The sequence below is a fragment of the Symphalangus syndactylus genome, chromosome 5 (assembly GCF_028878055.3).
Source record: "Symphalangus syndactylus isolate Jambi chromosome 5, NHGRI_mSymSyn1-v2.1_pri, whole genome shotgun sequence".
NCBI lineage: Eukaryota > Metazoa > Chordata > Mammalia > Primates > Hylobatidae > Symphalangus > Symphalangus syndactylus.
Genome location: NC_072427.2, coordinates 154663114 through 154676148, shown reverse-complemented (window position 1 = coordinate 154676148; position 13035 = coordinate 154663114). Strand labels below are relative to the sequence as shown.

Here is a 13035-nt window from a genome sequence, read left to right as displayed (position 1 = left end):
TCCCAATGCCAGATTAGTCCCCAAGCCTCCAGCTTTTGCCCTGGGCCAGCTCCATCTCTCCTGATTCTCCAAAGGGAGGGTACTCAGGCCTAAATTCCTAAACAAGCACGTGGAGCATTCGGCACTAGGTAAAAAGTGGGTAGACCTTCCCTCTTCCCTCACAGTGCAAACGGAGCAAAGTCCTATGATTTCAGGCCACTGGCCAGAAATTCCTAGGAAGAAGGGACACATCCGCCCATTTTCATCCCTCTGGAAACATACAAGTTAACCTCCAACCCAGGGACAATCCCCAGTTGCCACAGACCTGGGAACCAGACTCCGTGGGCCCAGGGCATCTCTCGTGTTCTCCCCCAGTTCCCACACCTCCCCTCTGTATTGAACACTTTCTCTCTCTAAAATCATTGTGAGACTCAAGCTGGATGCACTCAGCAGCTCTTACTCACCTGCAAAAGGATAGGTGTTGCTTTAAAGGACCTCAAATCCTGTAGCCCATGAACTTATCACTCCTCTCATCCTTTTCCCTGGTGACCTACCTCTGTATTCCACATTCCTCCAGGCCCAGCTGCAGTCTCACTACAAAATCAGACCTGGGAGCCCCAATCCTATACCCTTTACCCATAAGCAAGGAGATATTCCTAACCCACTGGTCACCCAGAACCCTCCAGTACTTGGGAAATCCCTCTGGGGCTTCCCACAGAGATACAAAATTCCCTGAATGTGGGTTAGTGGTTGCAAAATTTCTGTCACTGCTGTGGGGATAGCAGAGTTACCCTAGGGGGCTGAAAGAGAAGGGAAAGAGAAGCCAATGATGATGTAGTAAAGAGCTGGAGGTAATGCTCCTCCTACAACATGCACACATTTGTGCTGTGAAATTTTTAAAAAGAGAGCCTATACTAGAAGGGGTTGGGTAATGGATGGCTTAGGGAACCTCACCGTGCCAGCAGAGTAGGAAAAAGACACAAGGCCAAGGCTGGGGAATCTTAAGACCACAGAACTGTTTGGTATCAACATCATCATCAGCAAAGCTACTATTTATTACGTTCTTTACACACATTGTCTCTAATCCTTACAATGACCTTGAAAGGCAGGCATTATTATCTCAATTTGCAGGAGCGGCAATTGATGCTCTGAGAGCTTAAGTTACTTGTCCAAGATCACACAGAGTGTAAGAAGCAGAGCCAGAATCCAAACTCTCATCCACCTGGTTCCAGCTTGTGCTCATATTTCTACGATGCCACGTTATAATAGAAAGAGCCCTGGGATAGTCACGTAACTTTTCTGGGTCTTAGTCTCTTACAGAGAGTCCTTAATGACCTCTAAGCGTCCTCCTACCTCCAGAATTCTATACATCTATGCGACTCCCCAGAGGGGCCATAAGCGCAGGAGATGGAAGTATCCTCCTTCCAGGAGTGGGTGGGGTGGCACAAGGGCTCTCACCTCCCCCATTTTTGTAGCAGAGATAGGGAAACCTCCAGACGTTGCCTAAGCCAATGATCTCCCCAGCCACTGACAGCACAAACTCCATCTTGTTGTTCCAGTGCCCCCGCTCCAGGGTGCCATCTTCCTCCTTCTTTTCCATGACTGGATACACTGGTTTTGTCTCTCCATTACTGGTTGTGCCTGAGACCCTGCTATCCATCCCACCTGGAAAACAAGTGGGATGCTATGTTACTGTTGGGAACCCCAGAAGGAAACCCCTCCTCCTCCTTTTACCAACAAATCCATAAGGGAATGAACGCACTGGAAGAGGTGAATTTCTATTCCCTTCCCTGTAGACCACGTCCTCCTTAGCATTTCTCATTGGTAGAAGCTGGGTGACAGCTACTGAAAATATATATTCCTTTCCTGTTTCAGGAAGAAAGTGTTGGCACTGATGGACAGCCTTTGCTTCCACTATAAGGCCCTCTTGGGTTGAGGACTGTAGACATGGAGTTGTTCAGGGGCTGCTGTGCTGTCTAAATTCTCCCTGCCGCCCTACAGTCGGCCTCATCGGGATTAGCATGTGCTTCAGTCTCTTTACTCTGTATGCTGGGACACGTTGAAAGGATGGGATTTTACATGTCCTGAAAGCCACCAATTTCCCTTGCAGGAATTTACGCTAAGGAAATAATTGTGATTGTGACTGAAAGGTGTAGCATTAGGATATTTACTGTTCATAACAGCAAAAAATCAGAAAGTACATAAATTGTCAAAAATGGTAGATATGTTGATAAATTATGGCACATTCATATAATGGACTACTATATATAATCATTAAAACCTGTGTTACAGAAACAAGTATATCAGCACAAAAGGGTGCTCACAATATATAGTAAAAAACAGTACATACAATATGATCACGCTTGACAAATATTTTATAAAGTATTTACAGGCACTGAAGGATTAGCGTAGCCACCAAAATGTTTTTCTTTCAGCAGTTGGGTTATAGGAACATTTCCTTATCTATATTTTCTACATTTACATCAAAATATGTGTTTTACTTTTGTAACATAAAAATAAAAGCCAGTTTAAAAAAAAATCCTGTCAAAGGATGGGGAGAGGTTGAGTGGGACCAGGAATTGTGAATCAGATGAGGTGGTCTAAGTACTCCTTCTATGTCTCTCTGAAATCAGCGTAAGGGAGAGATTTACTATGCACTCTTTTTCTTTTTTGGTGATGACAAATTAGGAGTCTGTGACAGAGAAGGTGACATAAATGAAAAATCACAGTTTTAACCGTTCACTGTCAGAAATGGCCCATTCCAGACCACTCTTGGGATTGAGGATGACTGGATGTGGCCCACATTTAGTTAGCAACTACTATAGACTAGGCACTTCACATACATTCTTTTCATTTAATTCTCACAACAATCCTGAGATGTGAGCATTATTACCTCCACTTTATAAATAAGGAAGTTGCAGCTCAGAGAGGTTAAATAATGTGACTGCTGCTGCCATATAGCTAGTAACTTGCACACTCTGCCCCTGCTCTTTCAGTTCCATCCCTTTGATTACACTGGCTGCCTAGGTTCACTGGCATGTCTACTAAAAGCATCTTCTAATGACTCTGCCTTGATTTTGCAGAGTGGCCTCTTTTCTGGAGAAGTAGGCAGATGGATTTCTTTCTAAGCCTCAAGCAAAGTTCGTGTTAACAGAACTTTCTCAGCAGTAACCTCTTCTGGCCACAGACTCTCCTTTGGCTCTGACCCAGAAAGTTAGAAAGTCAGTGAACAGGCTGGGCGCGATGGCTCACGCCTGTAATCCCAGCACTTGGGAGGCCGAGGCGGGTGGATCACCTGAGGTCCGGAGTTTGAGACCAGCCTGGCCAACATGGTGAAACCCCATCTCTACGAAAAGTACAAAAATTAGCCGGGCATGGTGGCAGGCACCTGTAATCCCAGCTACTCAGGAGGTTGAGGCAGGAGAATCGCTTGAAACCAGGAGGCGGAGGTTGCAGTGAGCCGGGACCATGCCACTGCACTCCAGCCTGGGCAACAAAGCGAGACTCCGTCTCAAAAAAAAAAAAAAAAAAAAAAGTCAGGGAACAGCAGGCATCTATGTTTATTTGATAAATTAGGGAATGAGCTCCTTTCTACAAAGGAGAAACTCAAGTAACTGGTCCCAAGAGGGCTCCTCAGTCCTTTTGGGAAGGTTGTCTAAGGTACTGACTGTGCTGGTCTCCCCTCCCTTTACCAGCTGATGGATCTCTCCCAGTGATGGAAAGCCTTCCCTTCTCCACCCTCCCAGACCCTAGGAGAAACAGTAGCCCTTTCCTGGCTCCCTTAGCCTCATTAGAGCTGCTTCTCAGAGGTAGCATGTTGTGTCTGAAAGGCCATGAGCTATAAAGTCAGATGAGGCCAGGTTCAAACATTAGTTTTTTCTCATACCAATGTCTGACTTCAGAGAAGTTAATGAATGACTGTGAGCCTTAGTTTGTTCATCTGTAAAAGTGGGGATGACAGATAGGATATACTTAGCTATAAGAATTAAATGAGGAAATATACATATGTATACACACTTAATAGAATAACAGGTACTCAAATTTTTGTTTTCTTTCAGTCCTGTCAAAGAGTTGATCATTGTTCTCTTTTCTCATAGAAGACAGACTGTTTTCTTGGAGTTAAATCCAGTTGTCTTTCCTCTCAATCTAGGGCTCTCTCTTTCCAAATCACATTGTCACTTAAGTCAACAGCCACCCAAGTTTCAGAAAGTCAAGAAAATAGCATATCATCTTTGCATTTGCACACATACATGTCAGAAGCATATTTTCTACGCGAGGGTAAGAAAAACATCCTTTGGTTGTAAGTCCCATGGATCCCACCAACCTGCAGTCTGAGATGCAGAAATAGAAAAAAAAGAGAAGAAAACATTTCGAACCTTAGTGAAGTTGCTGCCAGAGGTCCAGTCAGGGGAGAAGAATTATCTAAGGGGGAAGGGGAAGGTGCTGGCTATTTAAAGTGTGGTTCCAGAACGCCTCTGTGGCACTTGTAATTCTAAACTTGGCCCAGCCCACATTCCACTCTTGTGCCTCCCCCTCCCCTTTTCTCCCCTCCCCTCCCCTCCCCTCAGCCACCAGACAACCCACACATGAGTGATTTTGCAGTCTGGGGAGTGTGCACGCCCTGGCAGGTTGGGCCAGTTGCTGGTGAGCTTATGAAGCACGGTGTCTTCCCCGGAGCTCATGTGCGCTTCCCATCTGGTGAGCTCAGGGTCTCTCTGGAGGGATCCTGCCTCCCACCCCTGTCTCCAACACAAGTGCTCCTATAAATCCATCAAGAATAGGTATCCCTTTGGTCAGGTGCTGTGTAGATTAATTTAAAAATACATTTATCTTACCGTTTCGCAGCTTGCAATGTGGAATGGACGATGATTTAGAACAAAGATACATAGATACAGAACTCTGAGATGTCAGAAAAACTTCCCAAACATACACAGACATTTATACACATATAGAAAAAGTCTGAAAAAATCTTCACTAAACGGTTAATAGTAGTTACATTTGTAGAGTGGAACTGAGATCAGGAGATGGCAGTAAGGGAGATATTTTTCCCCACTTTTTCAGTATTGTTTGGATTTTTTAATATGCTAGAATTTTAAAATATTTTTTAAATCAATAAAGACAAAAGGAAGTGCCAAAGTTTAAAATAAAGCAAAGCCCTACAGCTGTTATAAGTGAAGGAGCAGGCGGTGAGCATGAGGCCGAGGTCATCCAGGGAGCTTCGTTTCTCTGCAGCAACAGCCCACAGAGGTGGCTGTGAGAGTAGTTCATTCAGCCTGGAGTCTAGGACAGGGCAGAGTCCCACCTCAGCCATTTGCTGAAGCACAGTACATGTAGTGGAAACCTGCTCAGACTTTGACACCGGAGAATGTGGGGTCTGAGTCCTACATACGTCACTGTCTAGCTTGAGATTTCAGGAGATGATGACTAACTGTAAGTGGCAGCTGTTATTCATCCTTAAGGGATTATTCGCAGTGAGCAGTGAGCCTGGAAGTCTTCTTGAAGGAGACAGGACTGAGAGACCCCTGAGCTAAGCTGGGCTCTGGCCAGACTGTGAGAATGAGTTAGGTAGGGGATGGGGCAATGAGTGAGTGAGGTGATAGAGACATCTTGAGTGACAGAGAGGTGTGGAAAGGATGGATCGAAGAGTCTAAGGTAGCTTCCATTTCCTTGATCCCTCATCTAACTCAAGGGCATGGGTAGGGGCAGGGAAACACTGCATGGTAATACCTGGAGAGCTTCCCAGAGGCTTCTTGGAAATTATTATTCTTATGTTTCAGCTGCTCCTGTTCCTCTCCCCTTTCAAGCTTTCATCTGTTAGATTGAGCTCTGTAAAGCAATAAACCAAAAGCGTCCTGAGACACAAACTCATGTAAAAAAAGAGCATCTTCAAAGCAGTGCTATCGACTTCCATTTTTACTTAGCATTGAGTGGTACTTACTAATGGCCTACTACACATTATAAACTTTGGCATTTGTAATCTAAAATCACTAGATAACTGGTGTTTTCTCAGATACCATTCAGCCTTTGGCAGTGTTGCACAGCCCCTTCTGTGTCCTCACATACGCAAACGGTTGCAATTTCCAGTTTCCAGGAGAGACTGTCAGTGATAAGGACATCATCAGGCTTGTCCTGAGCTGGCTGTGAGTTGCTGCTCTTGTATTAAGGAGTGTTGGCTTTACTTACCCACTCTTTCATTTTTACATAACTGCTGCCATGTTACCATGTTGACTCCTATTTTATTCCTCTCCAAATCTTTGTTATCCCCAATTTCTTTTTCCTCTATAAAGTGGGAATGGCTATGGTAGGTTTTTTTGTCCTGCTTAGGATGACAAAAGTTTAAGAAAAAAAAAAAGCTTGAGAAGAACTGGTAGATAAATGTTGGTGACAGTCCCTCACAACTTCCTGTCTGGGGTTCCACACAAAACAGGCATGACTAGCCTTGCATCTACCTCACGTTGCCATCATCCTTTGGTCTGCTGGGTGCAAAGCCAAGAAACCTGAAAACAGGTAACACCAGAATCCATATTCAAGAGTTCTTACTCAAGAGGCTGCATAAGTTTTAAGACTCACTAGAGATTATTAGTGAGGATAACTGAAGGCTGTACTTCCCACAACAGGATTGTATAAAACAAAGTGAACCAAGCAAAAAGCAGGCCTAGGAGGTCCTGCATTGTACCAAGTTGATCCCAGGTATGTTTAAATGACAGTACACCATGATATGCTCTCCCAAAAACTGTTTGACTCTGCTAGGAGTGGAATAAGAACAAATAAAATTTTTTTCTAGTTTGACATTTCACAGAAACAAATTTTAAAAGCAGCATGATTTGTTTCAGGAAAGAACATTTCTGAGCAACATCAAGGTGGCAAAGGAGGTGGTGGGTTCTCCTCTGGAGACCTTTAAATTAAGAGATACAGTTCTGTTTAACCACAGGAGTCAGAAACATGTTGACTTTTTGGATCCCTTTTCAAATATCACACTGAAAGAAAAGAGCAAGTAGAACAGACTAAACAACAAATTATGGCTTGCTATAACTGAAATAATTTGAACAAAATGAATAATGATAGTATTGGATTGTAGCCCAAAGAACAAAGTTCACTAAAAAGTTCATGCTGATACAAATAACCAATAAGTTAATAAGTGGGATAAAAGGACCAGTCTTCCTTACAGTTGAATTCCAATTAATACATACAGAAGGATGCCGAGCATGGTGGCATGCACCTGTAATCTCAGCTACTCAGGGAGGCTGAGGTGGGAGGATTACTTAAGCTCAGGAGTTTGAGGCAACACAGCAAGACCTCATCTCAAAGAAAAAGAAGTCTTAATACATGTAGAAGGAAAGAGAAAAATAGAAAATCACCATTAGACAAACACCACTATAATAATTGTTGCAGACAAGATCTACCAATGAATGCTAAAATTAGTGGGTGAAAGTTCAAGGAGGAACAGAATTTTTACAATTCCAAAGTGTCTCTCCCAAGATATTTATTAACTACAAAGGGAAAAATAGTAATTTTGAAGTAGAGAAGCCAGGCAGAAACCACCTTAACCAAATGACCAAGGTCAACATCACCAGTAGTAAGATAGTAGTAAGACATCAATAGCTCTCTCTGTCATGAACCATGGATATGAGGTACTGAGAGCGACACAACATTTCTGTGGTATTCTTGCCAAAAATGCGGTTCAATCATAAGAAACATAAGACAAACCCAAAGTGAGAGGCATTTGACAAAATTACCGATCACTACTCTTCAAAAGTGTCACGAAAGACAAGACAGACAAGACAAGAAAGACTGAGCAAGTGTTTTAGGCTGCAGGAGACTAAGGGAAAATCACAACTAAATGCAATGTGGGGTCCTGAATGGGATCCTAGATAGGATCCTGGAATAGAAAAGGACATGAATGTAAAAACTGGTGAAAGTTGCATAAGGTCTTTAGTTTAATAGTTCTCTACCAATGTTAATTTCCTCATTCTAACAATTGTACTATGGTTGTGAAAGATGCTAACATCAGGGGAAGCTGAGTGAAAGATGGAAACTCTCTGTACTATTTTTGCAATTTTTCTGTAAGTCTAAAATTAGCTTAAAATAAAGTTTTTTTCTGTTTTTGTTGTTGTTGTTGTTGTTGTTGTTGCTGTTTTTTAAGATTTTTGTTTACACTCTATTACAGCCCAAGTACTTGACCCTGCTGTGAAAAGCTCTGGGATGTTACGTGCAGAAATCAGAGGTGTCACTGAAAACTGTGAAGCGTTTTCTGTTTGATCCCAGATGGGATAATTCACCTAAATTCTATAAACTCCAATTTGTTTTCTTTGTTTTTTGTTTGTTTGTTTGAGAAGAGGGTCTCACTCTATTGCCTAAGCTGGAGTGCAGTGGCACAATCATAGGTCACTGCAGCCTCAACCTCCCAGGCTCAAAGGATCCGCCCCACTCAGTCTCTCCAGTAGCTGGGACTATAGGTTTGCACCATCATGCCCAGCTAATTATTTTTTAATCTTTCATAGAGATAGGATCATACTATGTTGCCCAGGCTGGTCTTAAACTCCTAGCCTCAAGCAATCCTGCCTCAGCCTCCCAAAGCACTGGGATTATAGGTGTAAGCCACCATGCCAGACCTAAGATCTGAAAGAAACAAGACTTATGACAAAGAATATTAATAATGTCAACCATTACCATTAGTAACGTTTGTTGTGCATTTCTTTTTTTTTTTTTTTTTTTTTTTTTTTTTTTTTTTTTTTTTTTTTTTTTTTGAGACGGAGTCTTGCTCTGTCGCCCAGGCTGGAGTGCAGTGGCACAATCTCGGCTCACTGCAACCTCCGCCTCCCGGGTTCACGCCATTCTCCTGCCTCAGCCTCTCGGAGTAGCTGGGACTACAGGCGCCCGCCACCACGCCCAGCTAATTTTTTTTTTTTGTATTTTTAGTAGAGACGGGGTTTCACCGTGGTCTCGATCTCCTGACCTCGTGATCCGCCCTCCTCGGCCTCCCAAAGTGCTGGGATTACAAGCGTGAGCCACCGCGCCCGGCCTGTGCATTTCAAATGTGCCAGGGGTGGTGCTAAGTGCTATACAGGCACCATCTCATTTATCCTCAGAAGAAACCTATGACATAAGAATTACTGACATGACCATTTTAAAGATAGGAAAACAAAGGCTTAAAGATAATTAAATTACTTGCTAGGCCACGTAACTAGTAAATGGTAGACCCAGGGTTTGAACTCAGGTTTGTAGAATTCTAAAGTCCATTATTTACTTATAGCTACTATGCTATCTATTAAGTCTAGAGGGGGAGGAAAAAAGACAAGAAAAACACTAAAAAGCACAACTCTAGTACTGTTTATTTTGGCTATTGCTGGCCCGTGGTTAGATTAAACATAACTTTCTTAGGAAAGAGGTGAATAATGAAAATGACAAGAAAAACGTTGCTTTCACTGAAAATCTCATCAGACCTGAAGAATACTTTAAAATCTCATCAGAAGGCTCTCTTCCTATCCTAATGTGTTCCACAATTCTCTCCTACTACTCTGCCCTCCCTATTAAGGAAAATCATACCTTTTGTCTTTAACTCTAGAAAAGTAATTGCAGTTATTTCCCAATTTTATCCTGTTTCCTCCAATCCCTGTTTCCCTGATTTCTTGTCTGACTCTCAGAGTACACAGAGTTTGCGACACTTATGTGACTAGTCTCCGTGGGAAGCTCTTGGCTGATGAACAGTTAGTGAGCAGGGGTTCGGAGTGAATGGAGACACCCTGACGCCATGGGGCTGTGGTGAGGGTTAGGGCAGAGCGACAGCATTGAAAAAGGGCAACTTCAACTGCTGGACAGTCTTCTATCCTAAACATTTTTAAACACCACTGCAGGATGTTATTTGTGATGAGCAAAATATATTGATGCACTGATCACGCAGGTGACTGATGTGGAATGCAAAGTGTGGCCGGAATCTCATCTCTCATGTCTCAGCCCAGAGAGAGAGAGGGGACCCAGAAGGGAAACATGATTGTTTTCCCATGACTGGGAAACATGACAGCTCTCATCTGTCCTGGTTCCCCAAACAAGAAAAAACAGACACGGCCTGCTCAAACTGTGCTGTGTCAATGCCGGTGAGCCAAAGACCACGAGGAACACACAGCTGGGTTCCTTACTCATGGCAACAAGGGAGAGTGCACACAATGTAAACTGTGAGGTGTCTCAGTCAGAGGGTGTCACTGAGGACTTGTTATTGGATGAATTTCTGTTAGGTGATTTTGAGGAGGCTTCAGGAAGCAGGGCTTTGCTTTGGATTGGATGCTGTGAGGAAGGAGGAGTAATTTTATAATTGGGTTTCTTAATGGATTTTGTCTAGAAGGCAGGAGAATGAAGTGAAGTGAAAAGCTGTGATTGGTAAGGAAGCAGCGGTCACTTATGTTAGCCGGCAAAAGATGTTCGATCATTTGTGTGGTTTGGACAATGTTTACGTTGTTGTCTTTGTTCAGACATCATCACAGGGTGATCTTATTTGTGTCTGGATCCACCATGATCACAGAGTGGCCTTGCCTGACATTGATATGTGAGAATGAACACGAGGGCAGCTCCTAGCAATACGAAGCCTAATTGATAGTGTCCAATTTCCAGCTGTCAGGGGCTTCTTTTCTCTTTCTCAGCCATAATAGCCACATAAACTCGAAGTGAACTGACATAACAGAAAGTGGTGACAGTAGCGGGAGGAAGGCACCTATACCTGTTCTCAAGGCCTTGGCCACGGGTTTTCACCCCCTCTTCCCTATATTCTCCTCCTTCACACTAAGCCCAATCCCAACTTTCCCGACTCTTGTTACGTCTTATCCCTATTCCCTCCATTAAAAAAAATATATTTTTTCCTAGCACAGTTTGACATCATTGGGCCATTTTCCTCCCAATTATTCCAAAGATTAAAATTTTAAATTTTCTGAATCGGGAATCAATGTTGGCTACCCCAGGAAACATTAAAGAAATTACCGATGTTTAACGCCCACTCCTAAAGAGAATTCTGATTTAATTGTTCTGAGGTGAAGCTTGAACATTGAGATTTTTTAAAAAGCTCTCTGGATGTCTCTAATAGGCAGCTAAATTTGAAAAGCTCTGTAGCCTAATTGCTGCTGTTAGCTAATTTCTTAGTCTATCCTCAGGGAAGATGTACTACAGCTGGTCTTATATCTGAAACTCCTTTTCAAAGACACTCTCAGCCTTCTCTTCTCCAAGATAAATAATCTGAAACCTTTTATCTTTCCTAAGAGTTCTTCCTTCTCATCCCCACCCACTGTTTTCATTGCTCTCCTTTGGAAGCTCTCCAGGTTCTGAACATCCCTGTCAAGTACTCGTGTCCAAAGCTCCCTCACTGCCCCTTTCCGCTGCCTGCATGCTGGCTGCTAGTGCTGCTTGCTTCCACAGCTCTGTAGTGTCAACTGAACCCTTGGTTTCCACCAATAGAGAAATTCAGCAACAGACAGCGCTCTACCTACATGTCAGACTAACAGGCAGAAGAAGCCTAAAGGTCCTGCAGCCTGACTGTTGGACCAGGGTGGCCTTCCATAGAGCTCTGCTAAGTGGACAATGGAGAAGGAAAACTAAAGAAGGGGCATAAATGGAGAATGAGTTAGAGCAAAGTTCAGTGTGACGAAAAAAATGTACCTGGGAAGCAGAACTCCAAAATTCTAGTCCTGGATATGACCTGAATCAGCCGCATAATCTTGGGCAATCCATTTTGCCTTTCTAGGACTCTGTTTTTCATGCATAAAACAAGAGAGTAAGACTGGATCATCCCCAGGCTTCACTTCAGCTCTGGGTCTTCCACAGCTGATCTCAGGCTTGGAAGGAAAGAGACTGCTGGTCTGATCATCCCTCTTGTAACTGCTCTGGCCACAGTTCTTTCTATCCAGCAACTCGAGTTATTCCAAGAGTTCTTATATTCCCAATTCCAACAGCCAATGATTATAGCCCAGACTAGCACCTCTAGTCTGTAAGCTTCTTGAAGATAGTAGAGTGCCATCTGCCCCCCGAATATAGGTAAAAGCCTAGGAGTGCTTAGCTCACTCGGCAGATACTTTAAACATTTCCTCAATCTCCAGGAATCAGAGCTCCAAACAATAATGACCAGAATAATTGATACTCACTTTTCTTTTCTTTTTTTTTTTTGAGACGAAGTTTCGCTCTTTGTTGTCCGGGCTGGAGTGCAGTGGCATGATCTTGGCTCACTGCAATGTCTGCCTCCTGGGTTCAAGTGATTCTCCTGTCTCAGCTTCCCAAGTAGCTGGCATTACAGGCACCCAACACCATGCCTGACTAATTTTTGTATTTTGTACTAAATTTTGTATTTTTGGTAGAGACGGGGTTTCACCATGTTGGCCAGGCTGGTCTCGAACTCCTGACCTCGTGATCCACCCACCTCGGCCTCCCAAAGTGTTGGGATGACAGGTGTGAGCCACCGCGCCTGGCTGATACTCACTTTCCATCAACAATCATACCTACCAAAACTTAGCACCACATAAAGTCATCCAGATTAGCAGTCATGGCACGTACTAGGCACCTTCACATACATTCTCTCATTTAGTCTGTATTGACAAGCCAGAAAGACTGGCATCATCCCTATTTTATAGGTAAGAAATTGAGCTTCACAGACAGGAAAATTAAACTGCCCAAGATTCCAAAGCTACGAAGTGACACACTTAGGATTTGGATGTCTGCCTGCCCCGGCTCCTTCTGCTCCACTCAAACAGATTTACCTTGCAGTTAATTCAACATAAGCTTCGGGACCCCCTTGCATGGGTGCCTTCCAATCTCCTGTACCTAGTTTTGAATTCTTAATGTTTTGCCATTTTTCGTAAAGAGGACCCTCCGCAAATTAAGCTTCAAGACCTACAAAATCTAGATCCACCCCTGAACTCAGCTTTCCATGTAAACAGAAACACTACCATCTCGTTTAGTAATTTCAGTGTGAGGGTATTTTTCAAACATGAATTCAAGAGGAATCCTTGCCGGCTTTCTGCTCTGGGAACCTATGCTGGTTCTGTAAAGAAATGGTAGAGTACGGCTTTGCCTTGAGCCATG

The 13035-nt window shown here is 43.4% G+C and overlaps 1 protein-coding gene across 4 annotated transcripts in view; it reads right to left on the bottom strand.

Annotated features, from left to right (window-relative positions):
* The window catches only part of SLC6A13 (solute carrier family 6 member 13), a 48157-nt gene extending 36004 nt beyond the window's left edge, over nucleotides 1-12153 (bottom strand). For 3 of the 4 annotated variants that reach the window (XR_010120918.1, XM_063639893.1, XM_063639894.1), the window contains exons 1-3: nucleotides 5707-12153; nucleotides 4230-4310; nucleotides 1438-1644 (exon numbers count right to left, since the gene is read on the bottom strand). Coding sequence is in view for 2 of the 4 variants with exons in the window: in XM_063639893.1 (XP_063495963.1) it covers nucleotides 1438-1644; nucleotides 4230-4290 (268 nt within the window). In the remaining 2 variants the exon portion in view is untranslated. Of the gene's footprint in view, nucleotides 1-1437; nucleotides 1645-4229; nucleotides 4311-4355; nucleotides 4512-5706 lie in introns of those variants that run through there. The other variant, XM_063639895.1, reaches the window with a different exon arrangement.
* Nucleotides 12154-13035: the final 882 nt, after the last annotated feature.